Source organism: Cynocephalus volans, chromosome 1 (genome assembly GCF_027409185.1).
Source record: "Cynocephalus volans isolate mCynVol1 chromosome 1, mCynVol1.pri, whole genome shotgun sequence".
Taxonomy (NCBI): domain Eukaryota; kingdom Metazoa; phylum Chordata; class Mammalia; order Dermoptera; family Cynocephalidae; genus Cynocephalus; species Cynocephalus volans.
Window position 1 is genome coordinate 293,291,094 of NC_084460.1, and position 27,697 is coordinate 293,318,790.

A 27,697-nucleotide genomic window follows, 5' to 3' on the forward strand; every position below is an offset into this window, starting at 1 on the left:
GATTCTGTGATGATAGTATAGTATATATATATTTATAACTATCATTTGTTACGTTTATTGGATTATTTGTCAGCTTGGGCTCTAGATCTCTTTTCACTTTGTTTCCTGTCCTATGGCTCATATTGGCTTAGGATCTGTCCCAGGTGCTAAAAAAGCCAGTGACATATATGGTTCCAGTGTGTGCTAGTCAGTTTATTCATTCATTTATTCACTAGGCACTTGCTAGGCACTAAGAACACAGCAGTGAGTAAGAGATCAACATGTACTGTTAATTTTTTTCGGAAGTTTTGACTGTGAAAGGGAGTGGAGAGATATAGATAAGTGCTTACTGAAAGGAGATGTGAAATTGAGTGGGTTTTATTTTTTATAACATAATACAGACACATAAAGGACAATAGTGCTAAAAAGCTTTAAAACAAGTCTTCCATCCCTCTTTTGCCTTCCTGATTTCTAGAGACAACTATTGTCAACTTTAAGCTGTGTCTTCTGGGATATATCTCCATATTTATAAATAATATCCAGATATTGCTATAAACTGAGTCAACAATTTTAGACAATATCTGCTGAGTTCCTATTATGGCATAAATAGGTTTTTAGTATCCTTAGGCCTTTCCCATTTCCTCCCCCATCTAAAGGAGAATTCTGTTTTGTTATTAAGATGGGAAAATATTAGCATATAGAATGTAGAGTATTCTATTTAGTTCTGTTCAATGGCCAAAGGCTGAATTTCTAAGCCAGGACAATGTTACAGATTAGTCACAAGCAAAACTAGACAGCAGACTATAAGTATCAATCTCTTCTTTTGGTAAAAGTCATTCAGATACACCATTGATTAATGATAGGCAATCAGTAGTATTTTTTAGTATTAAGTGTTCTGCTATTTAGGATCTGTTCTACATTTAAAACATTCTGGTCTATCATCTATACCACATCGCTAGTTTCCTTTTCCTTTTCACTGATTGCATTTTTTCATTCTTTTGCTCTTCATGATGTTGATTCAGCCTCTCTGTTCTGGCCATAATACCAACCTAGAGTACCGAGAAGTTCTTTTTATCTTTTATGCTTTTGGAATAGTAGTATGCCCTAGTTTTAATTGTTAAATTTTGTATCCTTACTGTATGGCTCCCTAAAGACTGCTGAAGCTTGTTTAGCAAACCTACACTTATTGATACCTCCTAACTAAAATTGCCTTGGCACTTTTTAACCAAATTACAGTTTGAACTCAGTGTTCCAGAAATTATTGTAAGACTTACATAGAAAACATTTGAGAGACAGTTAGGTTTCCTTTGTGGTCTAAGGACAGTAATTTTCCATATCTTTTTTCCAATAATCCCTTTGATATATGACTATACATATTTCAAGGTGGAGAGGACAGATTTCTTTTATTCTCCGATGTTAGTGCTAACACCTCGAAGCTAAGATGGGGCATATAAGGAACACCTTGCTTGGGAAATTAAATTCAGAGCGAGCGTGATTGCTTGTCATTTAGTTAAATCTTCTAGGTTACTTGTGATAGGAAGGAGGTGCCTTAATATAAGCACCTTGAATAAATTTACACTGTTGAGTTGGTGACTAAATACTCTTTGTAAATAATTTTATAACTCTTGGTTTATTTTGTGTGAATAATTTTATTCTCAAATTGGGATAAAAAAGCAAGAAATAGGGCCGGCCTGTGGCTAACTCGGGAGAATGCGGTGCTGATAATACCATGGCCACGGGTTCGGATCCTATATAGGGATGGCCGGTTAGCTCACTGGCTGAGCATGGTGCTGACAACACCAAGCCAAGGGCTAAGATCCCCTTACCAGTCATCTTTTTAAAAAATAATTAAATTAAATTAAATTAAACAAAAAGATAAAATCGTGTGGGAAAGTTTCCCATTTTGGTCAATAAAGTAGGCTAGTGACTCTCAAACCTATAGTGAGTACAACAATCACAGGGAGGGCTTGTGGCCCTGTTTCTGGGCCCCATCACAATAATTTCTTATTCCGTGGGTTTGGGGGTGCAGCCAAGAATTTGCATTTCTAGCAAATTTCCAGGTAATACTAATGCTGTTGACCCAGGGACCATGCTTTGAAAATCATTGAATTAGGCAAATGATGTAATATATATGGTGTCATGATGGTTTGATTACATAGTTAATTCATAAACTTCCAAATATACAAGTATATATATTTTTTTTCCAGCAGCTGGCTGGTATGGCGATCTGAACCCTTGACCTCCGTATTATGAGGCCATGCTCTAACCAACTGAGCTAACCAGCCAGCATTAAACTTCCAAATATCAACCTTTACGGTTCTAAAGGAAAATAATCATTTCCCTAGTGAAGTCATGAAGTCACTCCACCCAAACTACTTATTTTTTCCAACTATCATACATTTTTGACCTAAGTTTCACCTTAGTGAGCATATGTTTCATAATTACGATATACCTTTTGTCTTATAGCTGGAATTATTTCTCTTCTGGATGAAGAAGAACCACAGCTTAAGGTATGCATTGAAGAAAAAGTCAGTAGCCTTGGTATGAATACAAATCTAAACTAGCAACCTGGAGTCAGTCTTAAATATTCAAAGAAGAAAAAAATGTTCATTATGATAAGGAGTGGCTTGGGTTACTCTGATGTTTTATGATTGAAAACAGAAAGAAAATGTGTAAACCCAAGAAAAAGTATAAATCAGTTGGCAAATTTTTATATTTGTCATGGATTAAAAGTTTTAGTGAATATTACTGAGGATTGGCTATTGATTTCTTGGAAACTTTTTTTTTAAAGGGAGTATAATGGTAAGTCTATCTCAAAATATAATTTTGGTTTTATTTTCCACAGGAGTTTGCACTACACAAATTGAATGCAGTTGTCAATGACTTCTGGGCAGAAATTTCTGAGTCTGTAGACAAAATGTAAGAAATTATTTCTATAAATTGGAATAAAGTAGATCAACTTTGTGGATGTGGGTCTTGTTGCTTATTAATTGATTTAGAAATGTGCTGCTACTAAATTGTGGCTTGAATATTTAAGTTTCGGATTTTTAAGGAAAACCACAGTTTGAACTAGGCCTGTACCTCCTAATTTCTTTCAGAGAAGTTTTATATGAAGATGAAGGTTTTCGGAGTCGGCAGTTTGCAGCCTTAGTGGCATCTAAAGTATTTTATCACCTGGGGGCTTTTGAGGAGTCTCTGAATTATGCTCTTGGAGCAGGTGACCTCTTCAATGTCAGTGATAACTCTGAGTATGTGGAGACTATTATAGGTAATTATCTTCCATCTGGTAAGGCTTTATCTTGTCGGCTTCTTGTTCTAACGTACATAGCTTTTTTTTTTCCCCCGAATTTGATGTTGCCAAATTTCATTTTAATTGGAAATTTATAATCTTTCTAATAATTTTATGCAGGCTGAGTTTTTAGATCTGCCTTCCATCTTAGTGCTAATTATCTCAGTGGTTACGGTTATCTCTAGTCCATACGAGCATACTGTTAGATCAAAAGATTAAATCAGATTATTATGAGTAACATTATTTAAATGGTTGTTTCTTTTTTTTTTTTTTTTTTTAAAGATGACCGTTAAGGGGATCTTAACCCTTGACTTGGTGTTGTCAGCACCACGCTCAGCCAGTGAGCGAACCGGCCCATCCGTATATGGGATCCGAACCCGGGGCCTTGGTGTTATCAGCACCGCACTCTCCCGAGTGAGCCACGGGCCGGCCCTAAATGGTTGTTTCTAATACAAGAAACCATTACTGAATATCTTCATTGTACTAGGCATGGTGCTAGTCACTCTACATATCATGGCGTGGTTTATTCCACAACTTCCCCGTGAGGAAGGAGCTAGCCCTATTTTATAAATGAGCAAACTTGGGTTTTGAGATGATAAAGACACATCACTATTAAATAGGAGGGTCAGAATTTAAAACCCAGGTTTATTCACTCCAAAACCCACAGTTTCTACTAGTAACCATTGTTTTCTCACTTGTTTCTTTATTTCTGAAGTGATGGAGTGACACATAGTAAAGGCTTTGTATTCTCTATCTCATATTTCAACCAGAGTTGTAAGTTCAAACAACTGTATAAGATTTCATTCAAACAGATTTTGTAGCTTTAAAAAATGTTGGAAAACTTCTGATCTAATAGATGAAATAGGGGACTCCATACCCTTCAGACATGTCTTTATGACCATCAGCCTTTGGATCATAGTTACAGAGAGCTCAAGGGTATGTTCTCTGTCAAAAGTGTGCAATGTAGATATTTTGCATTGCTGATTAAGAGGAGATGTGTATTATTCACCTGAACTCTTTTTTTCCCCCCCTGGTGACTGGACTGTATGGGGATCTGAACCCTTGACCTTGGTGTTACAACACTATGCCCTAACCAACTGAGCTAACAGGCCAACCCTTGACCTGACTCTAAAAGGAGAAAGTTGGTATTCTTTTTCAGAAACTAGGAAATGCTACACCAGGGGATCAAAAGAGGTACTTTCAGATGTCCCTGAAGTTCTAACTAGGATTCTGGGTTCACATTTTTAAAGTTTTTGCTGTGATGGCATGAAAATGATGTAAGTGACTTCAGACTGCACTGCTGTTTGGGGGCTCATTGAATTGGGCTTTTCAACTGTGAATCCTATGGTAGTAACGGATGGTTTTAAAGGATAGACCGTATGAAACCAGAACACTTGCATCACATTAACTTGTGGGGTAGGGATGTTAAATATGCTTATCTCTTTTCTTTTATTTGATGGACTTTTTTGATGAATGTTGATAATTTTTTCCAACAGTAACTTGCAGTGCTGCCATTTTACAAGTTATGCTTTTGAACAGGTCTATTGGTATAAAGTGCTATGAGGCAGATTTTTTAAAACATCAGTGAGATTTGTGAAGGGCTAGACAAAATAGAATTCAGGAAAGTCTTCTTAGGATCTTAATGAATCTCATAAACAATTCCTCCAGAAAATTCAAGACTAGTAAATCTTCTCCCAGTGTAATAGGACTTTAGCTGGGAATGAGGCCAGATTAAGGGCTTTAGTTATAACGTAAACCTGGGATATAGTTATGACATAAACATAAACTCGGTGAGTGAAAGCATGAATCTCATTTGAAACCTGGCAAGTGCATTTTTCCTATATAATCTAAGGAAAATTCCCCAAATATTCTAATTCTGAGGTTCCTCTCTGATGAGTTTAGGGTAATGTTTCCTCACTTAACTACAGCTGGTTTGAAAAGCTCATATTTGGGCCTATGGTTTTGAAAATTTTCTACAACCAGAATTGTTTAAAGTCTGTTTTGTGACTGCCAATTTATTCTTAATAACTCTACCTGAACCTTTATGGTTCTGCTTGGACAAACTTTAAATGTGGTGTATTCTAATTTATAAAAGTCCTCTGCTTCCTCCAAAATACAGACTCATTTAACATGGGCCATCAATTCTTCATGCTAGTTCAAATTATTTGTTTCTTGGGGCTGTAGTTTGCAAGTAATTAATCTTGTCCTAGTCCCCTTTCTTCTCTTTGAAAGGGAGAGAGACAAGCCAGTGAGTTGTAGAGAGGGTAACTAGTCTATATGTCATTCCTCTTGGATGACTATTTATCTTCCTTATGAAGATGGAAGAAGGCTTAGGGAAATTACCTGTTTTCTTTGTATTTAGAAAGTTTAAGGTGCGATTGCGAAAAAGGTAATTAAGTTGTAAACAGACAGTAGTGTTTCTCATCAGGTGTGCTATTGGTACCCTTCAGTATGTCTCTTCACCCTCCCCATCCACCCACATCATTGTGAAATGTGGAAGCCAAATTGTGCACATACACTATACAGTGAATATTCAGATACCCTCCTGGGTAAAATAAATTCCATCTACCTCACATTGTAACAATGAATATTTCAACTAATTTGCTATAATTGCTGGAAAAGTTTTTGGAAATCTTTGGAATTGTTTTTAGAACCTATGGCACATTTCAGGTCATTTTACCATTATTCTACAAAGATGATTTAGACACAGTCCTTACTCTCAAACTGCTCGTAGTTTCATTAATGTGAAGAAGTCTAATATATTGCTGTGTGGTTAATTGCTATAATAGGCCTTTTTTAATATCCTCAATAATGGCAAATATTCGTTTTTGAAAAGTGAAATAGCAGCTATTTCTAGCCAACTCTTGAATAAGCAGCTTAGTCAAGTAGAGTAATGTAATTTTGGTCAAAATAAATAACGAGATAGAGATATTTTGAATAATGTCAGACTTATTGGAATTGGTGTTTAGTCCCCCACTGTAACCGTTACGAAGAGAACAATATTAATTTGAATGTGTAAGTTTTAGCATTTTAAGATTTGTTTCTTACTTTGTACTCATCTCATAACTATATATGATTGTAAATGTAGACATTGTCCTTTCTGGTAGTTTAACCCAATGTACAAGGTAGTCAGAGTTCTTTTGTTTTCTCCATAGCAAAATGCATAGATCACTACACCAAACAGTGTGTAGAAAATGCAGATTTGCCTGAAGGAGAAAAAAAGCCAATTGACCAGAGATTAGAAGGCATTGTAAATAAAATGTTCCAGCGATGTCTAGATGATCACAAGTATAAACAGGCTATCGGCATTGCTCTGGAGACACGAAGGCTAGATATCTTTGAGAAGACCATACTGGAATCGGTAGGTAGATGATGTCATTTAGAGATTGTTATTGATGGGGAATCGGCAAAGCAAATTACTCAAACTGAAAGTCTCATGGGTAGTGAAAAGAAAATCTAGTTTAGAAATAAGATGCTCTTTTGCCAAATGTTTTATTTTTATATTTATATATGAGCCTTGGCTGTGTTTTGTGTTCATAGAATATCTGCTTTTATCTTGCTACATTTCTTTATTCCTTTGAAGTCTTATATGGGGAAGTTGTATAATTACCCTGTCCTTCTTAAGTACAATAGTACTTTTTAATTACAATAGTAGTATATTGATAAACTATTCCAATGCATTTATTGCTAAAACTACAAACTAGATTCCTTGTTTGACCACCAAAGTGGTCAGAAAGGTGCAAATCTGAGTTAAATGGACATTGATCTGCAGGCCCACTTTGCCTCATCACCTGTCCTTCTCCATGAGCTAGCTCTCTGCACTTCAGCTATTTTGGCCTCTTCTTGTATCCTAGATGTACCCTGCCCCATTCATCCTGCCAGAAATATTCTTTCCTTTCCTTTCTTTACCTGCTTCATTCCTGTTCATGATTTAGAGCTCACCTCAACTGTCACTTGTTTGCAGAGCCTTTTTTCAAGGCTTTTCAACCCCTACTGCAAAGACTAGGTTCAGTTCTTTTGTTAATCTCATGGATTCCTATATTTTTTTCATAGTATTTATCACTTACAATATTTGTATTATTAGGTAGTTAATGTCTGTCTTTCCCACCAGATTATAACCTCCATCATGACAGGTATTTTGTGCCTTTTTCATCACTTTGTCTCCAAAGCCTAAGTCAGTGTTTAGCAGCAGAAGTAAGATTTGTTTAAATGAGTATATAAATGAACAACCTGATGTGATAGAATGGCCCTTGTCTCACTCTCAGTTTCATTTTTGTAGCCTCCTCTTGTCTTCATGTGAATACAATTAAAATATTTGACTTCATTTGTTCAACAAATATTCTTTGAATGCCTACTATGTGCCAAATACTATTCTAAGCATTGGAGACACAGTGGCAAACAAGACCAGAAAATTTTTTGCCCAAATCAAACAGTCCATTGGGGAATCTAGAGGGAAAACAGGCAGTCAAACAAATAAATATACTGTAAGATAAAGGGGTGATAAATGTTTTTAAAAAATAAAGCAGTGTAAGAAATGCATCTTACTTTGCATTCCAGAGCACATATACTTATAGATATAATTTCATTACACACTGGTGAGTCACAATTCACTATCTGAGAAACATCCTGTAGTTCTTCTGTATACTAATTTATTTTGAAGGACTTTTATAGAGTGGTATCTCAAATATTAGACGTGCTTTTGATTACCACAAGGAAAACACACATGGTCTGGGTCAAAGTTTCCTCATAGGCAGAGTACCAGACAGGTGTAACAGTTTGAGTCAGTTAGAGCTAGAGATAGTTATACCACATTGTTTCCTGGCCAATGAGTGTATAGGCAGTAAGTCATGAGGGTGTCTAGTAGCAAGGTAGGAAGCAGAAAGACTTCAGACTACTGAAAAGCATAGCCACTCAGGTATGGACAGTTGTACACATCTTTTTACAATGATTAATAGCATTATTCTGTTGTAGTGTACAATGTTCATATAATCATGATCCTGGGTAATAAATATTAAATTGTTTTGAATCCATTTTTTAATGACGATGTGGAAATATGCAATTCTTCTTTTAAGATTTTCATCTAAAGTGGTTTTAAAATTTTGTTTTTATTGTTTGAAGTGTTTCTAATCATTGGCTGCCTATAATTGACTAAACAAGGTAGATTAAAATAATGCAGTTGCTAAGTAAATAAATGCTTTAGTAACCAGATAATGATGTGTCTTTAAATTATCTCTTTCAGAATGATGTTCCAGGAATGCTAGCTTATAGCCTCAAGCTCTGCATGTCTTTAATGCAGAATAAACAGTTTCGGAATAAAGTACTAAGAGTTCTAGTTAAAATCTACATGAACTTGGAGAAACCTGATTTTATCAATGTTTGTCAGGTAATTAGATCATATCACATTACTCCACACTGTGCTGGGCCACATTACACCTCATTACATTATGTTATATTATATTACTGTAATGTCTTCATACATGTATCTCAATTGATCTTCACAACAGCCCTGTGAAGATAAGGTATGTGATTTATATTCCTTTTTACTGATAGAAAATTGAATCTCACAACACTTAAAACCTGTTTTATTATAATGCACTCTTTCTATATGTTTTTATTTTTTCATTTTGAAAATAATCCAACCATTTAAGGAAATTTTGGAAACAAAGGTTTTAAAAAAAGGTAGAAGAAAAGATAAAATCAGTGCCTATGCTATACTGTCATTCTGAAATAATTCAGCGTGTAAACATTGTCTATGGTTTCATTACCCAAATACAGCCAAAACATTTGGTATATTTTCTTTTATCTCTTTATGTATGAATTTCCTTGCACATTAAAAAAAATGAAGTTCAGATGGTACAAAAAATCTAGAAAATGAAAAGTAAGTCTTTGCCTTTCCCAAAGGTAGTAGGTAGATGTTTATCCCCATTATTGGCACAGGTAGATCTACTGCATTCTTTTCAATAGTTATATTTTATTGACTGGAGGTAACCATAGGCTTGCTTTTTATAAATTACACTGTATACATTTTTGTTTTCTGCTTAGAGCTTAGTATTTTATTGCACATCTTGTTATTTCTTCACTATAATATGCTCTCGTGTGTTTTCATCATCTGTACTTTTTAAAATTAGATTAAAACCTCATTTAAAAATGCTTTTTAAAGCAAATTTGGAACATAAAATGCTGAAAGAAAAAATATCCACATTTAAATCACCCAAAATCAACTTAAGATTTTAAGTTGACTTTTTGTATCACCCAAAGTCAGTTTAACAGTGCATTTCCTTTTGGTTTTCTCTTTGTAGATTTTTGGAGTTTTATTTGTCTCTAAATAATTTTTAATAGCTTTTTAAAAATAGTTTTTTAGGGCCGGCCCGTGGCTCACTTGGGAGAGTACGGTGCTGATAACACCAAGGCCACGGGTTCAGATCCCACATAGGCATGGCCGGTTGCTCACTTGGGAGAGCGTGGTGCTGACGACACCAAGTCCAGGGTTAAGATCCCCTGACCGGTCATCTTTAAAAAAAATAAAAATAAAAAATAAAAATAGTTTTTTAAAAACTTGTATGAAAAATAGTAATTCCCTGCCATCTTCCACTTTGTATTACAGTTTCATTCCTTAGAGGCAATTTTATTTCTTTTAGCTGTTTTACTCCTTGTCTTTTTATAATTTTTAAAAGTTTATTGTACATTTAAAAAGTATATTTTTTGAACAGATAATATATTCACATGATTTAAAGTTCAAAAAGAACCATAGGTTATATATACAGTGCAAAGTCTTCTTCCTACTCCTTTCCTCCAGCTACCAAGTTCCTTTTCCTGGAGGCAAACAGTATCAATTATATATAGCCTTAAACTTAACAGTTGTCCATGTTGTACCTTTTCTCAAGCTCTTGTTCTTAACTCTTGTTGATTCTGCAGTAGTCATTCAGTGTATGTACTCCGCCTTATTTAACCATTCCCCTGTAAGTGTTCACTTTGTTTCCATTATTTCCTGTTCTTAATTTATAATAACTTTGTTTATTTTGAGGTTGATTTACTTGCTACTGAAGGGAACAGGAAGATTTAAATTGATCTCTTAAAAGAAAAATCCCTTGGTCCCCATGCTAGCCAGCCACCAAAAAAAAGAAAGAAAGAAAAGGAAAAATCCTAACTTTATTGGATAACTTTGTTAAAACATACGGCAGATCATAAGAGTAGTAAGAGAAATGATTCAAAATGGTAGTCTTAAAGTCCTTATCCTGGCTCACCACAATACAATGTGTGTTAAATGAATGAATGACTCACAGTATATGGTAAAGCAGAAAGTACAACTTAAGGAGCACTTAGTATAAATTAGGGGTAAGATTTAAAGAAGCCAAGATTCATTCAGCAACCAGTATTGAATACTGATAATTATGAGGCACAATATTAGGGGTTATGAATATAATTTGTATGGAGTTCCTTATGGAAGGCAGATGCCATTTTTAGAAAAATTTCATCTAGTGCTGGGTTCAGAAACAGAATACTAGACTAGATGGTTAGTCAGCCCCAGTTAGCTTATGCTTATATTTTAAGGTTTCCTAAAATGTTGACAGTCATTCTCTAATTACCCGATAGATAAAGTTTTCAATTATTATGTAATTGTTCTTTATCTCCATTTCAGTGCTTAATTTTCTTAGATGATCCTCAGGCCGTGAGTGATATCTTAGAAAAACTGGTAAAGGAAGACAACCTCCTAATGGCTTATCAGATTTGTTTTGATTTGTATGAAAGTGCTAGCCAGCAGTTTTTGTCATCTGTAATCCAGAATCTTCGAACTGTTGGCACCCCTATTGCTTCTGTGCCTGGATCCACCAATACGGGTACAGTTCCGGGATCAGAGAAAGAGAGGTATAAGTATCTTTTCTGCATCAGAACTAATTGAACAATCTTTATTTCCTTTTGGGAATAGGTAGAATATTCACAGACAGCATATTTTAAGAATAAATAAGTTTAACCATTAGCTTTCATAGATTGTAAAGTCTTATTAGACAGCTGCTCTGTTTTGCCCTGTGCTAGGCATCGTAAGGAAAACCAAAGAAATGAACCTTTCTGAAAAGAAATAGAAGTTGGTAGGGAGTGCCTACCAATAGCATGTGTATTATTTAATCAAGTAAATTGAAATTCTCGGTTAGAGTAGGTGGGCTAGCTTTTTTAGGAATTTGAGTTAGGTATATCTGGGTGTGATATTTGGGAAAACATTTTCAGCTTTTTGTGTTTTTATTAAAACTAAATACATAAATATCTTAGGCTGACACATTATTACATTTTATTTTTCTGTATTTCCTTACACATTTAGGCTACTTATTAAATGTTTGTGTCTTAGTTATGCCTATTTATTTTCCTTCTAAAGTTGTCCACATAACAGTGACAGTCATTCTTTTGAAACCTAAATAAGATGTCACTCCCCTCTCAACATCTATTACCTTCCAAAATACATTTCAGAATAAAATTCTAAGCCCTGAAAGTAGCCTACAAGGCCCCCTACTTGGTCTGGCCTTTTCATACCCGCCTCTTCATCTCTTTCTTCTTTACTCACTGCCTTCAGACCTCACAGATCTCCTGGCTCTGTTTCTTTTCCTACTTTTATTTGGGCCTTCTTTTTGCTGTCCCTACCTTCTTAATTTGCATTCTTGGGCCAACATTTTCTCCTCCATATGGTACTTTGATGTAGAAAGGAGTATTGGCTAGTTTTAAGAGTTTTAAGAGCTGTTGGGGTCCCAATTGCTTCACTTCAAACTGGTTTAGTAGCTGGTGGTGGTTATTCTCCAACTGACTGTGAATGGGGAAAATACTTTTTCATTGGTTTTTGTTGTATGTGTTGCTCATGGATTTTGCTAACCTAGTTGGTTTGCATGTTTTTATTAATTTATTTGGGGGAAATTCAATAATTGGGCTGCCTCCATCTTAGAAATGTTTAGAATCTTTTCTTATTTCTTAATAGCAATATGAACTAAACATTTTCTTGCAAAATATTTAATCTGGGTATTGTTCAGATCTGTGACAGGAACCAATTGCTTGCACATTTATTGGATTATTGATCATTGTTTCTCTTCATTTTAGTGACTCAATGGAAACAGAAGAAAAGACAGGCAGTGCACTTGTAGGAAAGACACCAGAAGTGGTAAGTATACTTTTCGAAGCTGAGCTTGCCATTTAACATATAGTCCCATGGTATATTGTAAATTTTTTTTTTTTTTTTAAGGCGATCTTAACCCTTGACTTAGTGTTGTCATCACCACGCTATCCCAAGTGAGCTAACTAACCATCCTTATAGAGATCCAAACCTGTGGCCTTGGTATTATCAGCACCAGACTCTCCCAAGTGAACCATGGGCTGGCCCTGTAAATTCTTTTAAATAAGTGTTACAAACCTGCTTTTATGAAAGATTATTTTATTTTATTTCATTTTTTAAATTTTCTTCCTTAATTTTATTTCGTTGATATACAATGTGGTTGATTATTGTGGCCCATTACCGAAACCCCCCTCCCGCCTCCCTCTCCCCCCTCACACGCAACAATGTCCTTTCTGTTTGCTTGTCGTATCAACTTCAAGGAATTGTAGTTGTTATGCCTTCTTCCCCCCCAACCCCACCCCGTTTTTTTTTTCTGTGTGTGTGTGTGTGAATTTTTTTATTTATTTTTAGCTCCCACCAATAAGTGAGAACATGTGGTATTTCTCTTTCTGTGCCTGACTTGTTTCACTTAATATACTTCTCTCAAGGTCCATCCATGTTGTTGCAAATGGCAGTATTTCATTCATTTTTGTAGCTGAGTAGTATTCCATTCTGTAGATATGCCACATTTTCCATATCCACTCATCCGATGATGGACATTTGGGCTGGTTCCAACTCTTGGCTATTGTAAAGAGTGCTGCGATGAACATTGGGGAACAGCTATACCTTCGACTTGATGATTTCCATTCCTCTGGGTATATTCCCAGCAGTGGGAGAGCTGGGTCATATGGCAGATCTATCTGCAATTGTTTGAGGAACCTCCATACCATTTTCCATAGAGGCTGCACCATTTTGCAGTCCCACCAACAATGTATGAGAGTTCCTTTTCCTCCACAACCTCGCCAGCATTTTTTGTTCAGAGTCTTTTGGATTTTAGCCATCCTCACTGGGGTTAGATGGTATCTCAGTGTAGTTTTGATTTGATCTGCATTTCCCAGATGCTGAGTGATGTTGAGCATTTTTTCATATGTCTGTTGGCCATTTGTATATCTTCCTTAGAGAAATGCCTACTTAGCTCTTTTGCCCATTTTTTGATTGGGTTGCTTGTTTTTTTCTTGTAAAGTTGTTTGAGTTCCTTATATATTCTGGATATTAATCCTTTGTCAGATGTATGTTTTGCAGATAGTTTCTCCCACTCTGTTGGTTGTCTTTTAACTCTGCTAATTGTTTCTTTTGCTGTGCAGAAGCTCTTTAGTTTGATACAAGCCCATTTGTTTATTTTTCCTTTGGTTGCCTATGCTTTTGGGGTCGTATTCCTGAAGTCTGTGTCCAGTCCTATTTCCTGAAGTGTCTCTCCTATGTTTTCTTTAAGAAGTTTTATTGTTTCGGGGTGTATATTTAATTCTTTGATCCATTTTGAGTTGACTTTAGTGTATGGTGAAAGGTATGGGTCTAGTTTCATTCTCCTGTATATTGATATCCAGTTCTCCCAGCACCATTTGCTAAAGAGGCAGTCTCTTCCCCAGTGTAAAGGCTTGGTGCCTTTGTCAAAGATCAGATGGCTGTAGGTGTGTGGGCTGATTTCTGGATTCTCTATTCTATTCCATTGATCAGTGTGTCTGTTTTTATGCCAGTACCATACTGTTTTGGTTATTATAGCTTTGTAGTATAATTTAAAGTCGGGTAGTGTTATGACTCCAGCTTTATTTTTTTTGCTCAGCGTTGCTTTGGCTATGCGAGGTCTTTTGTTATTCCGTATAAATGTCTGACAAAAATTTCATTGGAATTTTGATGGGGATTGCATTGAATTTGTATATCACTTTGGGTAGTATGGACATTTTCACTATGTTGATTCTTCCAATCCAAGAGCATGGGATATCCTTCCAACTTCTTGTATCCTCTCTAATTTCTCTCAGCAGTGGTTTGTAGTTCTCATTATAGAGATTTTTCACCTCCTTGGTTAACTCAATTCCTAAGTATTTTATGTTTTTGGTGGCTATTGTAAATGGGCAGGCTTTCTTGATTTCCCTTTCTGCATGTTCACTATTGGAGAATAGAAATGCTACTGATTTTTGTGTGTTGATTTTGTATCCTGCTACTGTGCTGAAATCATTTATCAATTCCAAGAGTTTTTTTGTAGAGGTTTTAGGCTGTTTGATATATAGGATCATGTCATCTGCAAACAGGGACAGTTTGACTTCATCTTTTCCGATCTGGATACCCTTTATTTCCTTCTCTTCTCTGATTGCTCTGGCTAGTACTTCCAACACTATGTTGAATAGGAGTGGTGAGAGTGGGCATCCTTGTCTAGTTCCTGTTCTTAAAGGAAGAGCTTTCAGCTATTCCCCATTCAGGATGATATTGGCAGTGGGTTTATCATATATGGCTTTGATTATGTTGAGATACTTTCCCTCTATACCTAACTTATAGAGGGTCTTTGTCATAAATGAGTGCTGAATTTTGTCAAATGCTTTTTCAGCATCTATAGAGATGACCATATGGTCCTTGTGTTTGATTTTATTAATATGGTGTATCACATTTATTGATTTGCGTATGTTGAACCAACCTTGCATCCCTGGGATGAATCCCACTGGATCGTGGTGAATAATTTTACGTATGTGTTGCTGTATTCTGTTTGTTAGTATTTTAGTGAGGATTTTTGCATCAATACTCATCAAGGATATCGGCCTGTAGTTTTCTTTTTTGGTTCTATCTTTACCTGGTTTTGGTATCAGGATGATGTTTGCTTCATAGAATGAGTTTGGGAGATTTGCGTCTGTTTCAATCTTTTGGAATAGTTTGTAAAGAATCAGTGTCAATTCCTCTTTGAATGTTTGGTAAAATTCTGCTGTGAATCCATCTGGTCCTGGGCTTTTCTTTGTTGGGAGCCTTCTGATAACAGCTTCAATCTCCTTAATTGTTATTGGTCTGTTCAGATTTTCTACGTCTTCATGGCTCAGTTTTAGGAGCTTCTGTGTGTCCAGAAATTTACCCATTTCCTCCAGATTTTCAAACTTGTTGGCGTATAGTTGTTTATAGTAGTCTCGAATGATTCCTTGTATTTCAGATGAATCAGTTGTAATATCACCTTTTTCATTTCTAATTTTTGTTATTTGAATCTTCTCTCTTCTTTTTTTTGTTAGCCATGCTAATGGTTTGTCAATTTTATTTATCTTTTCAAAAAACCAACTTTTTGATTCCTTGATCTTTTGTATTGTTTTTTGGGTTTCAATTTCATTCAGTTCTGCTCTGATCTTAATGATTTCTTTCCGTCTGCTAACTTTAGGTTTGGATTGTTCTTGTTTTTCTAGTTCTTTAAGGTGAAGTGTTAGGTTGTTCACTTGCCATCTTTCCATTCTTCTGAGGTGAGCATTTAATGCAATAAATTTCCCCCTTAATACTGCTTTTGCAGTATCCCGCAGGTTTTGGTATGATGTATCATTATTTTCATTACTTTCAATAAATTTTTTGATTTCCTGCTTGATTTCTTCTTGGACCCATATGTCATTAAGTAGAATGCTGTTTAATTTCCACATGTTTGTATAGTTTCCAGAGTTTCGTTTGTTATTAATTTCTAGTTTTAATCCATTGTGGTCTGAGAAGATACATGGGATAATTCCAATTTTTTTGAATTTATTGAGACTTGATTTGTGACCTAATATGTGATCTTTCCTGGAGAATGATCCATGTGCTGATGAGAAGAATGAATATTCTGAGGTTGTTGGATGGAATGTTCTGTAGATATCTGCCAATTCCAATTGGTCTAGAGTCTTGTTTAGATCTTGTGTTTCTCTACTGATTCTTTGCCTAGATGATCTGTCTAATATTGACAGTGGGGTGTTCAGGTCCCCTGCTATTATGGTATTAGTGTCTATTTGCTTCTTTATGTCTAATAGAGTTTGTTTTATAAATCTGGCTGCTCCAGCATTGGGTGCGTACATATTTATGATTGTTATGTCTTCTTGAGGGATCAGTCCTTTTATCATTAAGTAGTGTCCCTCATTGTCTCTTTTTATGGTTTTTAGTTTAAAGTCTACTTTGTCAGATATAAGAATAGCTACTCCAGCTCGTTTTTCTTTTCTGTTTGCATGGTAAATCTTTTTCCATCCTTTCACTCTTAGTCTGTGTGAATCTTTATGGGTGAGGTGGGTCTCTTGTAGGCAGCATATAGTTGGGTCCTCCTTTTTGATCCAGTCAGCCAGTCTGTGTCTTTTGATTGGGGAATTTAAGCCTTTTACATTAAGAGTTGTTATTGAAAGGTGTTGATTTATTCCTAGCATTTTATTGGTTGTTTGGTTGTCTTAGGTGTCTTTTGTTCCTTGCTTTCTAATTTACTGTTTGTTTTCTGTGTTTGTTGGTTCCTTAGGTTGTAGATAGCCATTTTGTTTGTTTGTTTTCTCTTCATGAATGCCATTTTTATTATACTAGTGGTTTTTGACTTTTCTTGGGTTTTTATGGCAGTGGTAGTTATTTTTCAAGAACCAAACTCAATACAAAAAGAAATATACTTTTTGCCCTTCATTTCGAAAGGATAGCCTTGCAGGGTAGAGTATTCTTGGCTGACAGTCTCTGTCTTTTAGTATTTTGAATATATCATCCCATTCCTTTCTGGCTTTTAGGGTTTGTGATGAAAAGTCTGATGTTAGCCTGATTGGGGCTCCCTTATAGGTGATTTGACGCTTCTCTCTTGCAGCTTTTAAGATTCTCTCTTTGTCTTTGCGTTTTGCCAATTTGACTATAACATGTCTTGGAGAAGGCCTTTTTGGGTTGAATACGTTTGGAGATCGTTGAGCTTCCTGGATCTGAAGATCTGTGATTTTTCCTATACCTGGGAAGTTTTCTGCCACTATTTTGTTGAATATGTTTTCAATGCAATCTCCGTTTTCCTCCCCTTCTGGAATACCCATGACTTGGATATTTGAGCGCTTAAGGTTGTGTGATATCTCTCTCAGATTTTCTTCAATGCCTTTGATTCTTTTTTTCTTTTTTTTGTCTGCTTGTGTTATTTCAAACAGCCCATCTTCAAGTTCAGAGGTTCTCTCTTCAACTTCCACAAGCCTGTTGGTTAAGCTCTCCCTTGTGTTTTTTATTTCGCTGAATAACTTCTTCAGTTCTGCAAGTTCTGCTACATTTTCTTTCAGGGCATTGATTTCCTTGTACATTTCCTCTTTCAGGTCCTGTATACTTTTCCTCGTTTCATCATGATGTCTAGCTGAGTTTTCTTGTATCTCATTCAGTTTCCTTGGAATTGTTACTTGAAATTCCTTGTCAGTCATTTCAAGGGCTTCTTGTTCTATAGGATCTAGAGCTTGAGATTTATTATCTTTTGGTGGTGTACTTTCTTGATTTTTCATATTTCTGGTATCTTTTCTCTGATGTTTATTCATTGTGGCAGGGGGTTTCACAGTCCATGGGTTTGACACTATTGACTAAGATGTTGCTGTGGTTGCCAATTTGGTATGGCTACCTCAGTGACTCCCTGTTCTGTGCGCTCTGGCCCGGGCTGCTGCGATGCACCGAGGCACCGCAGAGCGTTTGTTCTCTGCAGAGCTTCCCCTTCCCCTGCAGGATGTCTCCTTGCTCTGTGCGCACTAGGCTGGGCTTGGGATGGCGCCCGGTGGCCGCGGTGGTGAAGCCTACCTGCTGCTGGATTGTGCGGCAGTGGCCCCCTTACAGGGTGTGTGGACTCTATGGAGCGTCTATCTCCCTTGCTGGATGATTCTGTGCTCCGTACACATTGGGCCAGGCTGCTGGATTGCGCGGCAGCAGCGTGGACCCTGTGGAGTTCCCGCCTCCCCTGCCGGACGTCTCCCCGCTCTGTGTGCACTGTGCTGGGCTGGGAATGAACCTGAGTGGCGGAGGTGAAGCTTACCTGCTGGATCACGCAATGGCGGCCCCGCAGGACGTGTGGTCTCCGCGGAGCTTCTGCCTCTCCTGTTGGACGTCTCCCTGTCTCAACCCGCGGGTTGATTTGCTTCCAGCTCCAGGGACGGGCGGGTGTGGGCGGGGGGTCAGAAGCCGTGGTCCCCGCTGCAGCCCGGGGGGACGCACACCAGCTCAGGCCTCCATGCTTCCACGTCCAGGGCTGCGGCTGTGACGCAGGCCGCGGTGCACCAGCCGGTTGCGCGCACTGGTTGGGGGAAGATTCCCGGTTCTCGGCAGGGTAAAGACACCCTTTCAAAGCCGTTCCTTTGCGCCGATTCTGCTACAGCTGCATCTGGCACGGGCCTCAGGCTGCTTCTAGTCGTGGTGGAAAAGCCTCCCCCGGCCACTTAAAATGCTCCATCTCTGGCCAGCGTGATTGGTCCAAGGAACAGGCACATGACCCAAGCACAACCAATCAGAGCCCTTCCCTGGGACGGAGCTACAGATACCAGGACAAAGCTGCTCTCCCTCCACTGAGCTGCTGAGTGGCGGCTTCTGAGAGCCTGAGTCTTGGGCTCAGTTTCTGAGGCTGGGAAGTCCAAAGTCCATCTGGTGGTGGCAACAGTGACCCGGGGGTCTCACATTGTAAGATGGTGGAAGCAGAGAGAGAGAGAAAGATAGACTCTTCTCTTCTTCGAGAGTTTATTGTTAAGTTTGATAGCAAAGTTATTTTATAAAATTGGGTTTTCTGAAAATAATAAAATTTTAAAGATTGATCCAAAACAGCACTTAGAAGAAATCAAATCCATAGGTCTTTGGCAAAGGATAATCCTTGCCCAGAATAACTTCAAATTACCTGTCTCAGGGTGAGAAAAAAAGCATGACCTCTAACAAATAACACCTTATCATATGGAGGAGGGGGAGCAAGTTAGTTTTTGTTGTTTTTGACGTTTGTGGTGTATGGAAGGGTAGAGTAAATATTAGAGCAGTCATCTGTTGGATGTGTTTCCTCCGTCAGGACTTTTGGTTTCTGATGCTCAGGTATATAAACTTCAGATGTTCTTCACCTGGATAGAGTTGTATTGGTGGCTTGGTAGTTTGTGAGATCATTCATGTAGAGTCATGCATCACTTAAATGACAGGGATACCTCATTAGGTGATTTTGTCATTGTGTGAACATCATAGAGTGTACTTACATATACCTAGATGATATATATATAGCCTACTGCACACACAGGCTATATGGTATTGATCATTGCTCTGACCACCATCATGCATGCAATCCATTTTTGACCAAAACATTGTTATGCTATGCATGACTCCATATATATTTATTAAAGGTACTTTTAGTTTTCTCCATTTTGAGTGGGTAATTTCTCATCTAAAGTATAAGTTGACTCTGTATAAAGTAATTTTCCTGCAAGTCATCAGTCATTTCCAATTTTTTTTAATTGTTGAAATATTTTAAATTGGAAGCTTTTTCGGAATGAGTTATATTCTTCCCTCAAGCTGGTGTGATATCTCAGTGGCATCTTATAAAGAAATAAACTGTTCTTTCTCTCAAATAAATGATTACTGAGTTTTCTAGATTCTACTATTTAAATATGAGTTTTGTTGTCTGTATGGATGGTTTGAAATTCACTGGTTTAGGGTTGAGGAAATAAAGTTGGCTTGGTGGATTTCAGTAATATGTGAATTTTTATTCTTGTTTGTTTATGTTTGTTTTGGCAGAGTCCAGAGCCCAAGGACCAGACTTTGAAAATGATTAAAATTTTAAGTGGTGAAATGGCTATTGAGTTACATCTGCAGTTTTTAATACGAAACAATAACACAGACCTTATGATTCTAAAAAACACAAAGGTAGGAGATTCTTATTTATTTATTTATTTTAATTTATTTATTTATTTTAATTTATCAATATACAATATAGTTGATTTTCATGTCCCTTTATCAATATCTCCTTTTCCTCCCTCCCTCTTCCCACTCCCCCCCATCAACATCATGTGTGTTCACGTGTCTTAACGAAATCAAGGAATTGTGATTGTTGTGTCTTCTTTCCTCACCCCTCCACCCCATTCATTTAATTACTTATTTATTTTTATTAGCTCCCACAAATAAGTGAGAACATGTGATATTTCTCTTTCTCTGCCTGGCTTATTTCACTTAATGTAAGTCCATCCATGTTACCGCGAATGGTAGTATTTCTTTTTTTTTTTTTAATAGCAGGGTAGTATCCCATTGTGCAGATGTACCACATTTTCCTTATCCACTCATCCGATGATGGGCATGTAGGCTGATTCCAGCTCTTGGCTATTGTAAATAGTGCTGCCGTCAACATGAGGGTGCAGGTGTCTCTTCGACATGATGATTTCCATTCCTCTGGGTATATACCTAGCAGTGCAATAGCTGGGTTGTATGGTAGACCTATCTGTAATTGTTTGAGGAACCTCCATGCCATTTTCCATAAAGGCTGTGCCATTTTGCAGTCCCACCAACAGTGTAGGAGGGTTCCTTTTTCTCCACATCCTCACCAGCATTTGTCATTCTCAGTCTTTTGGATATTAGCCATCCTAACTGGAGTGAGATGGTATCTCAGAGTGGTTTTGACTTGCATTTCCCAAATGCTGAGTGATGTTGAGCAATTTTTCATGTGTCTGTTGACCATTCATATATCTTCCTTTGAGAAATGCCTATTCAGCTCCTTTGCCCATTTTTTAATTGGGTTACTTGTTTTTTTGCTGTTAAGTTGTTTGAGTTCCTTGTATATTCTGGTTATTAATCCTGTGTCTGATGTGAATTTTGCATATATTTTCTCCCACTCTGTTGGATGTCTTTTTGTTCTGTTAATTGTTTCTTTTGCTGTGCAGAAGCTTTTTCATTTGATATAATCCCATTTGTTTATTTTTCCTTTGGTTGTGTGTGCTTTTGTGGTCATATCGTAAAGACTGTACCCAATCCTACTTCCTGGAGGGTTTCCCCTATGTTTTTTTTAAGGAGTTTTATTGTTTCGGGACATATTTTTAAAATTTTTTAAGATTTATTTCTTCATTGAATGTAGGTACTTATATATTTTATTTCTTGTTGAATACTTTATGAGATTTTATTTCTGATCAAGGAAATAAATATTAAATTTTTATAAAAATAACAATAGGTGAAACTCTTGGACTTATTGGAAAGGGAAGGGAATTAGCAATGATTGAGTTCCTGGTTTTTTTGCTAGTCTCTTGTTGGGAAGCTTAGTGAATTTCTTTTTTTTTTTAAAAAACTTTTTATCTTAATATATACATGTAGCCGTTGGGTGAATGGCACAATCATAATATTAATATAGTTTATGTGTCCATATTTCCCACTGAACCATGCTGTCCTTGAGAGCAGGGATTCTTACCTTACTGCAACCTTTGTTGAAATACTGATCCTCAAAATTAATATTAATTTTAGAATAGGCAATGTATTTATTTGGTTCAAAAATATTGTAATATAAAAAGATACACAGCATGAAAAATTTTCCTCTCTTCCCTCATTTTCTTATTTATTCAAAACCCCTTCCCAAAGTAATTTATTCTGCTTTTTTTTTTTTTTTTACAGCCATATAGCATTCAATGACTAAATAGTTGTTTTACTGAAGCAGATGTAATAATGCTTTTTGGAATTTTTAATGCAATGTTTACAAATGGTAAAAAGACAAAGAATCACATAATTTGCATTTATGACAATTATTTGGAGCTAGTCTTTATCATATATTCTCATTAAAAATAAACAAAATTACTTTGGTGACTGTCAGAGGTGCAGGCCAGAAGAGGTGCAGCTCTTCTGCTTACTCCAACACCATGGAGACCTTGGGCAAGATGCTGAAGAGAAATGGCAAGTTAAACTAATCAGAAACTCAAGAATAGGAAATCTGCCATTGACCTCGTTAAGACTACAAATAAAACTCTTTTTGACTGCTTGTTTTTATAATCTAGCTATTTAGTCTTTATAAAGAAATATCCAAGATATTTTAAAACTAAGTTCAATTTGTTCATGTTTTTGCCACAGAATATGGCTTCTGTGTTTATGTGCATGAGTGTGCACGTGTATGAATACTTTGCCAGTGATAAAAAATCTGCATTTGTTTTTGTAGGATGCGGTACGGAATTCTGTATGTCACACAGCAACTGTTATAGCAAACTCTTTTATGCACTGTGGCACCACCAGTGACCAGTTTCTTAGGTAAATATGCGTGGAGAGTTCCACTTTGGTTTAAAATCATCTTTAACAGAGACTGTGTTGACACTATTACATGGATGTGGAGAGCTTTCCTTGCTGACCAGTCCAGAGTTTTAAATTATATTTTTTTCTATTTTATAAGTATTTTTTATTGCATATGCCTTCGTGTTTTAAGCTAAAATTAATCCCTTTACTAGTTGGCTTGCTTATAGGCTTTTGAAGGAAATATGTTAAGCTCTGAAAATTTAAAATTATTTTGGTTTTGTTCATGGTGGAATTATATATTATGCATTTAAAAAATCTTCAAATTATTAAAAACAACTTAAGAGGTAAAATAAAATTAGCAGTAACTTGAGGTTCATAAAGTAAAATGATTTGAAATGATTTAAGATGAAATTGTAATGCCTTGACCTTAGCATTAAAAAGCCTTATGGAATTCATTTGTCGTAATAGTATTACTAAGTTTTCTTTTCTTACAGAGATAACTTGGAATGGTTGGCCAGGGCCACTAATTGGGCAAAATTTACTGCTACAGCCAGTTTGGGTGTAATTCATAAGGTAATGTATATTGATCAGTGTGAACAGGCATCAGAACAGAAGCAATTTTTCCAGGGTAGAAAAAATAAATTTATTATAGTTCATTGAGAAATACAAGGGTATTTCAAACAGTTCATGGAAAAATAGAATTAAAAGATAATACAAGGGCTGGCTGGTTAGCTTAGTTAGTTAGAGAATGGTGATGATAACTCAGAGCTCCAGGATTTGATCACTGTACTCGTCAGACACCAAAAAAATAATAATAATGCAAATCTTTCCATGATCTTTTTGAAAACCCCTCGTATGTTTTGTTAAGTCAGTTCATCTTACAGGGAGGGATGAAGTAAATAAAATATTAAAATACGTTTGTGTTTGTCTTTAATAAAAGGTAGAAATCCTTTTCGTAGGAAGACTAAGCTATTTTGCAAAGGATGAATTGAAGTATTATTTGCATAGTCTAATATGAATTTGGGAAAGTGTTATAAAAGGAAAAAAATTAAAGCATTCATGATGTATTCTAATCAGGGTGTCACTGGGTCTCTTAAAGGATCTCCTTGTTTGAGTGATAAAGTTGTATGAGAGGGCCGGCCCGTGGCTCACTCGGTAGAGTGCGGTGCTGATAGCGCCAAGGCCCCGGGTTCGGATCCCATATACGGATGGCCGGTTCGCTCACTGGCTGAGCGTGGTGCTGACAACACCAAGTCAAGGGTTAAGATCCCCTTACCGGTCATCTTTTAAAAAAAAAAAAAAAAAAAAAAAAAAAAAAAAAAAAAAAAAAAAAAAAATAAAGTTGTATGAGAGAGAGCCCCTCTACTTCCTTCTCTTTCAGCAATTGAAAATTCTAGGGAAAAGGCAGTAGTCATAGAAAATGTTATGTCTTTTTCTGTCTCACTTTTTCTTACTGACATCTTTGTTGTGGCTCAAATTTACAGGGTCATGAAAAAGAAGCATTACAGTTAATGGCAACATACCTTCCCAAGGACACTTCTCCAGGATCAGCCTATCAGGAAGGTGGAGGTCTCTATGCATTGGGTCTCATTCATGCCAATCATGGTGGTGATATAATTGACTATCTGCTTAACCAGCTTAAGAATGCCAGCAATGATGTAAGTATTAAACTGGAAAACTAAATTTCCATTCTTAAGACTCCAGGAAAACATTGTATTTCTCAAATTATTTTAGTGAATAGAGATTTTGTAGGATTTGGGAATACTCAAAACAGTTCTATTCTTATAGAGTTGGGGTTTTTGTTTGTTTGTTTTTAAAGTTAATTTCATTTCCTTCTCTATAAGCTAAAATTGTGCTTCTCGATCCTGTGTGGGACAAGCAAAACAAAAGTACCGGGTATTTGTAAAACATATATTGTGTTCCCACACTTCAGGGTCTTAGAATGTTATAACTATAAGTGACCTTAGTTATCATCTAGTCTAACCCTATTATTTTACAGGAAACCAAAGCCCAAAGGAATTGCAGATACTCAGAAATCAGAATTCTTGCTTGTTTTGATCTTTGATAATTTTTTAAATGTAATTCTTTTGGAAAAACTTATTAAGCAGCTTTAAAATAGGAACCTTGAAATAGGATTTTAGCCTCAACTTTTATGTTAGAGTAAACTGTTTTAGAGGGCTATCAAGAGAGTGGTTAAATGAACCAGGAAACCTTGTTGTCATACTTCAGTGAAAAGGTTGAGACTAATAGGATGAGCTGTCTCAGCTAATAAGCTGATTATTCACAAATCTTGTGAACATATATATATATATATATATATATATATACATCTTTACCTCATTTCCTCTGGTTTCAGGTAGAAATTTTATGAGACAGGGTTTTTTGTTTCAAAAAACAACAGCAATAGACAGCAATAGAAACCTGCTCCAACTTACTTAAACAAGAAATTTGTATTAGTCCGTTTTGTGTTGCTATAACAGAAATACCTGAGACTGGGTAATTTATAAAGAACAGAGGTTTATTTGGCTTACAATTCTGGAACAACTGCATCTGGTGCAGGCCTCAGGCTGTTTCTACTCATGACGGAAAGTGGCAGTCAGCCAAGTGGCAGGCAGCCGGCAGGTACAAGCAGATCACATAGCTAGAGGAAGCTAGAGAGAGAGAGAGGACGTGCCAGGGTCTTTTAAACAACCAGATCACGGGAACCAATAGAGCGAGAACTCATTCATTAATCCCCCCTCACCCAGGGAGAGTGTCGGGAGCCATATCTAACAGTAGCCGCCATTTTTAACAAATAACAGCCATTTTATGTAAGGCTTTCTCCTCCTCCTCAGAAAAGCCCCGCGCTCGCCAAGCCAACACTCCTCCCCACCTCCTCTTCTCATACCACGCCACTATCACCCCCCTGCCTTTCCGCCTATCATAACAAGCCAACACTCCTCCCCACCTCCTCTTCTCATACCACGCCACTATCACCCCCCTGCCTTTCCGCCTATCATAAGCTGCCACACTCTGTGACAGCCCACCCCTTCTTCACTATGCATATAAGCAATCGCCTAGCAATAAAATTTTGAGGCTTGATCAGAATCTTGTCTTGCCTCCATTCTGCGTGTCTCCTGTCCCTCCCTCTTTTCACCAGCTACAGGTAGTCCTCCTCGAGCCCGCGTTCTTATCTGTCCCGCAGGCCGGGACAGGAGAGCATTAATCCATTCATGAGGGATCCGCCCCCATGACTCAATCAGTTTCCAGCACTGCCACATTGGGGCTCAAATTTCCACAAGTTTTGGAGGGGACAACACATCGAAACTCCATCAGAATTTATTAGAGGTAGCTTTTATAAGTAATGGAAAAGTCAATGAACCAGTTCTCACTAAAGTTAAGAGCCAGGGGCAACTCCAGGGATCTCGGTAAGAGGAACTGATCAAATTATCTCTTCAGGGTCCTAACTGTCAGGATGAATGAACTTCAAACAGTTTTGGTCCTTGGATCATTCCACTTAAGAAAGATTAAAATTCCAAAGAAGTAGCTTCCAGTAGGCCTGGCTTGGGTCAAAGGCCTACATTTTGGCTAGGGGTAGGGGGATCTTATTAAATGACAGTTTTGCTAAGAATCTGACCAGTGGGAGAGGAGTATTCCCAAAGTAAGGTTGGGACGCTGTCACCTATAAAAGGACACTATGCATTTACAAATGACAGATGACCACTAAGAAGGTAACTTCCTTTTTCAAATGAAGACCGACTTTGTACTCTGACTCCGTTTTCTCCCACTTTCTTCACAACCCTAACTTTAGCTTCTACCTCTATACTGCCTCCTTCCCCTCAGCCCATAAGCATACTCAAGTCTCTCCTGTCCTGAAAAAAAAAAACTTTCTCTGACACTTGCATCTCCTTCTTAGTTGCTGGTCAGTCTTTCTCCTCCCCTTCTTGTATAAACTTATTGAAAGAGAGTTGTACTTGGTCCACTGTCTTTTCTCCAATTCAGTGTTCAACTCACTATTAGTTTGCATCAGCATGCATCATTCTGTTGAAACTGAAATTGCTGAGATTACTACTGGCCTTCTGGTTATCAAATTCTTCAGTCATTCTCACCAAGCCAACCTCTGGATATTTAATACCAAAATATATTTTGAAATTAGAATGAAAGCTTGGATTTTAAGTATGGTGCACCAAATTAATGGAGCCAATGCTTTTTCCCCAGATCGTTCGACATGGTGGCAGCCTGGGCCTTGGTTTGGCTGCCATGGGAACCGCCCGCCAGGATGTGTATGATTTACTAAAAACAAACCTTTATCAGGATGATGCTGTGACAGGTAAGCATTTCTTTCTAAAGACAACAAACTTCAGGATTAGTTGATGTAACTGTAATATTTTTTTCTACCTATATTTTATAGCCTCTTATAATTCTAATGGATTTCTCTACTTGAAGAGGGAGTGAATGTTAACCCATTTGTCAGACTTACCTTATGAAAACATATTTTGTCATATATAGGCTTTCTAAAGTGGTATATCCTGTGTGTCCACTTGTATAACTGAATTTTGCAAATAGGAATTTATTAGAGTGATCTGCTTTTTATCATGGGGTATTCTGTACTGCTTGGTGATAATGTAAAAAAAAATGTCATAATGTCTCCTTTGAAATCACTGTAGGATTTGATGGTACATTCTCATGGTTTAAAAGGAAAACAGCTATCAACGTGTGGATGTACTTCATAAAGTATCCCTTTTACCAGGTGCTTTGAAACAATGCTGTTAGAAGCTAGTGGTTGTTTTTGATAGTTGATGCTGATAGGAGCTACTTTCAATTGGCTATGTTTATTGACTTTACAAACATAACTCTTATTTGTTAATGTTTCACTCTTTACTTGCTAGGAGAAGCAGCTGGCCTGGCCCTAGGCTTGGTTATGCTGGGCTCTAAAAATGCCCAGGCTATCGAGGACATGGTCGGCTATGCACAAGAGACTCAACATGAGAAGATTCTGCGTGGTCTTGCAGTTGGCATTGCATTAGTAATGTATGGGAGGATGGAAGAAGCTGATGCTCTCATTGAATCTCTCTGTCGCGATAAGGTGAGATCATATTTATCCTCTTCTCCCCTGAATCCCTCACTCTCCAGTTATCTCCAGGATGTAAAAAAATTACATATCTTCACTGGTAATTATCTCTGGTCCTATCAGAACACCTGGG

General features: G+C 37.0%; 1 protein-coding gene across 3 annotated transcripts in view; it reads left to right on the plus strand.

Moving 5' to 3' along the window:
- The window catches only part of PSMD1 (proteasome 26S subunit, non-ATPase 1), a 92,267-nt gene that overhangs the window by 2,135 nt on the left and 62,435 nt on the right, over nt 1-27,697 (plus strand). For 2 of the 3 annotated variants that reach the window (XM_063104422.1, XM_063104413.1), the window contains exons 2-14: nt 2,446-2,489; nt 2,825-2,898; nt 3,078-3,247; nt 6,424-6,629; nt 8,508-8,651; nt 10,908-11,134; nt 12,347-12,407; nt 20,055-20,183; nt 22,444-22,532; nt 23,009-23,087; nt 23,999-24,172; nt 26,712-26,823; nt 27,383-27,579. In XM_063104422.1, the coding sequence (XP_062960492.1) occupies nt 2,446-2,489; nt 2,825-2,898; nt 3,078-3,247; nt 6,424-6,629; nt 8,508-8,651; nt 10,908-11,134; nt 12,347-12,407; nt 20,055-20,183; nt 22,444-22,532; nt 23,009-23,087; nt 23,999-24,172; nt 26,712-26,823; nt 27,383-27,579 (1,706 nt within the window). The remainder of the gene's footprint in view (nt 1-2,445; nt 2,490-2,824; nt 2,899-3,077; nt 3,248-6,423; nt 6,630-8,507; nt 8,652-10,907; nt 11,135-12,346; nt 12,408-20,054; nt 20,184-22,443; nt 22,533-23,008; nt 23,088-23,998; nt 24,173-26,711; nt 26,824-27,382; nt 27,580-27,697) is intronic. The other variant, XM_063104428.1, reaches the window with a different exon arrangement.